This window comes from Micromesistius poutassou (assembly GCF_964030765.1).
Source record: "Micromesistius poutassou genome assembly, chromosome: 8".
NCBI lineage: Eukaryota > Metazoa > Chordata > Actinopteri > Gadiformes > Gadidae > Micromesistius > Micromesistius poutassou.
In genome coordinates this window covers 13,799,677-13,802,314 of record NC_140278.1, presented here as the reverse complement: position 1 = coordinate 13,802,314, position 2,638 = coordinate 13,799,677, and the positions used below count along the sequence as shown (strand labels likewise).

The 2,638-nt window shown below is 50.5% G+C and overlaps 1 protein-coding gene across 1 annotated transcript; it reads right to left on the bottom strand.

The window, feature by feature from the left end:
* Positions 1-295: 295 nt before the first annotated feature.
* paqr7b (progestin and adipoQ receptor family member VII, b) lies at positions 296-2,638 on the bottom strand (the record flags this gene model as incomplete). Its single annotated transcript, XM_084472150.1, has 2 exons — positions 2,508-2,638; positions 296-1,360 (listed from the first exon to the last, which is right to left on the bottom strand). The coding sequence occupies exon 2, from the start codon at positions 1,352-1,354 to the stop codon at positions 296-298; it is 1,059 nt and encodes a 352-aa protein (XP_084328276.1). The 5' UTR covers positions 1,355-1,360; positions 2,508-2,638.

The following is a 2,638-nucleotide window of genomic DNA, read 5'->3' as shown; positions in this document are numbered from 1 at the left end:
TTTTATTCAAAACCAGTATTATTCCAATTATTGAAGTGCAAAGACATGTCATTTGTTGAAGTGTTTAAAGGCTGTACTTCTAAAGACTATTCCCACTGTAAAGTAGGTCACAAGGACACAGGTTATACCTTTTTTCACTGTCACTGTCTTCTGGCAAGCCACATATAAACAGAAGTAGGGGTCACCTCCAAAAACCAAACACAGTTACACAATGTGGACATATATGCCTTCACCCCAAAGTCTCTCAGCTGTAAAATATATCTTTTCTATGTATATATATAAGATGTTTCCTCCACTACTCTCCCTTCTCGTGGAGGCACGAACGCACGCGCTTCCGCACGATGAAGGCAGTGAGTGCGCTGCAGCAGGCCGTGAAGATGAAGAGCGCCACCGCATCGTGCGCCAGGTCGCCGTGGAGACTCTCGTAGAGGGGTCGACGCGCGATGAAGTCTATGCGCAGCGCCTCGATCTGCACCAGCGTGCACAGCACCAGGAACACGTGGAAGATCTGGTGGCCCTGGCCGAAGAAGTCGCACTTGCCCGGGAACCACCTCTCCGGGTGCGGGTAGGAGAAGAAGTAGGCGCTGACCAGGAAGAACACCACCTGGTAGCGGTGGTACGCCACGGCCGGGTCGCTGCAGCCCGTCTGGTAGCAGCTGTAGATGCGGTGGAGCACGGGGCTGATGTCCAAGCAGTAGGCTAGGCCCGAGGGCACCACCTGGAAGAGCTTGTGGGCGAACTTGGGCATGCCGGGGCTCGAGTACTTCCCGTAGCAGCAGCCCAGGCAGGAGAGCCAGGCGAAGAAGGCGGCGGCGGGGAGGAAGAAGCCGTGCACCCTGCTGTGCCAGTCCCTCTCGATGGCGTAGTAGAAGTGGGCCAGGGCGCTGCCATACTGGTACACGGCCACGCCCACGTAGTCCAGGAAGTAGAAGGTGTAGTGGGAGAGCTCGGACTTGGCGGAGAGCAGGTGGGCGAGTGCGCTGCAGGTGAGGTAGGTGAAGGCGGCCAGCAGGACGATGAAGAGGGGCTGAGCGTGGGCGTCGCGCAGGAAGTCCACCGTCTCCGACAGCTCCTGCCACTTGACCAGGATGATGAGGGCAGCCAGCAGGTGGGTCCACACGTTGAGGGCCTCATTGTGCCTCTGGAACAGTGTGAGGAAGTAGTAGCGCCAACCCTGGTCGGGCTGCCGGTAGCCGTGGAGGATGTGGGGCTCCCTGAACACCCATGGCACGTCGGAGGCCTTGACGGTGCACGGCAGGGTGGGGAAGGCAGACTCCAGCAGCTGGGGGATCTGCCTCAACTGCTGGGCGTTGATGAACAGGCGACCGATCTGCTCCATCACCACCGTCGCCATGTCAATCTGGGGCCGGGGGAGAGAGAGAGGCGTGAGGCGATGATGAAGTGATGACAGGCGAGATAGTCGATCTGTCTGCAGGGGGCCTTGACCTGCTTGTCAGCCTGGGTCTCTGGGTGTGTGTGTGTGTGTGTCTGTGTGTGTGTGGTTTTTTTTATGGTCTTCATGTTCAAGTCACTCATATATTTGTTTATTCCAATGTGTATAGAAAAAGTGAGAACATGTCCCCCCCACCATAATATTACTGGTTTTATTATAATCTTCCATCTCACTGTCAAGGGAAGCCAAGTTGATTTGTGGCTCTTCTTGTGGTCTTCATCACCTTTTTTTATTTTATATTAAATACTTAGATGGCCTAGTGTTTATACTTCGCATTTAATGAAAAGGTACCGCTGAAATTATGTAAATTGTTTTCGTTTGAACATAATATATATATAATATCGTAAATGTCATACAAACATTTACTACATAGGCCTACAAACATTTAAATAATAATCCCCAACATATCTAGAATGTCGTAGGCCTAGCGCAAAAACACAGTGGCTAACTGGAGAAAAGAAATGTGGACGAATGGAGTCCCCTGCCCTCTGCATCTTTCGCGAAGCATATCGCAGGCCTGGAGCTCCGAGAAGCCCAGTAGACGACAGGGAAAGCAGCATACAGGATGTTTCCTGAAGAACCCGCGGTGACCAAACGAGGATAGGCGTGGACCGATGCATGGGCAGAGATTGCGTAACAGAACCCATCCAACATGTCCACACCCTTCGCTTCCTCCTCCGGCCCGCATGCCTTTCAAATATTTAGCGACGGACATGCTCGCCCATAGCCAGGGAGGATGTTTCTATACAAGTCAAATGATATTGAAATCGAAAGCACTTACATAATACTAGCAATATGTTTCATATTTTCGCAGGCTATTACATACTATATTAAATATCGTATTTAGGCCCAATGTCCGTTGAACGGGAAGCGAATGGTATTGTGAATTGAAATTATGACGGTCGCACAGTGCATTACACGAATAATAACCCGTATATTTGACAAGGTAGTCCCTCATCGCTATGCACAGAGCCGACTGTCAGATGTGTTCAGAGCGCGTTTCATGCGCTGTCGATGCCGGTGAAAAAAGCATGCTGATAAAATAACGTCTTACCTTTCAGAAAATCAAATCAATCCAAAGCCTTCAATAGCGCCTTTGTATTATAACCCAAATGCGCTCGAAATATAAATGGCATTGTTTGTATGAGTAAATGTTGAAAGGACAATTGTTTCAGTGAAGGAGCA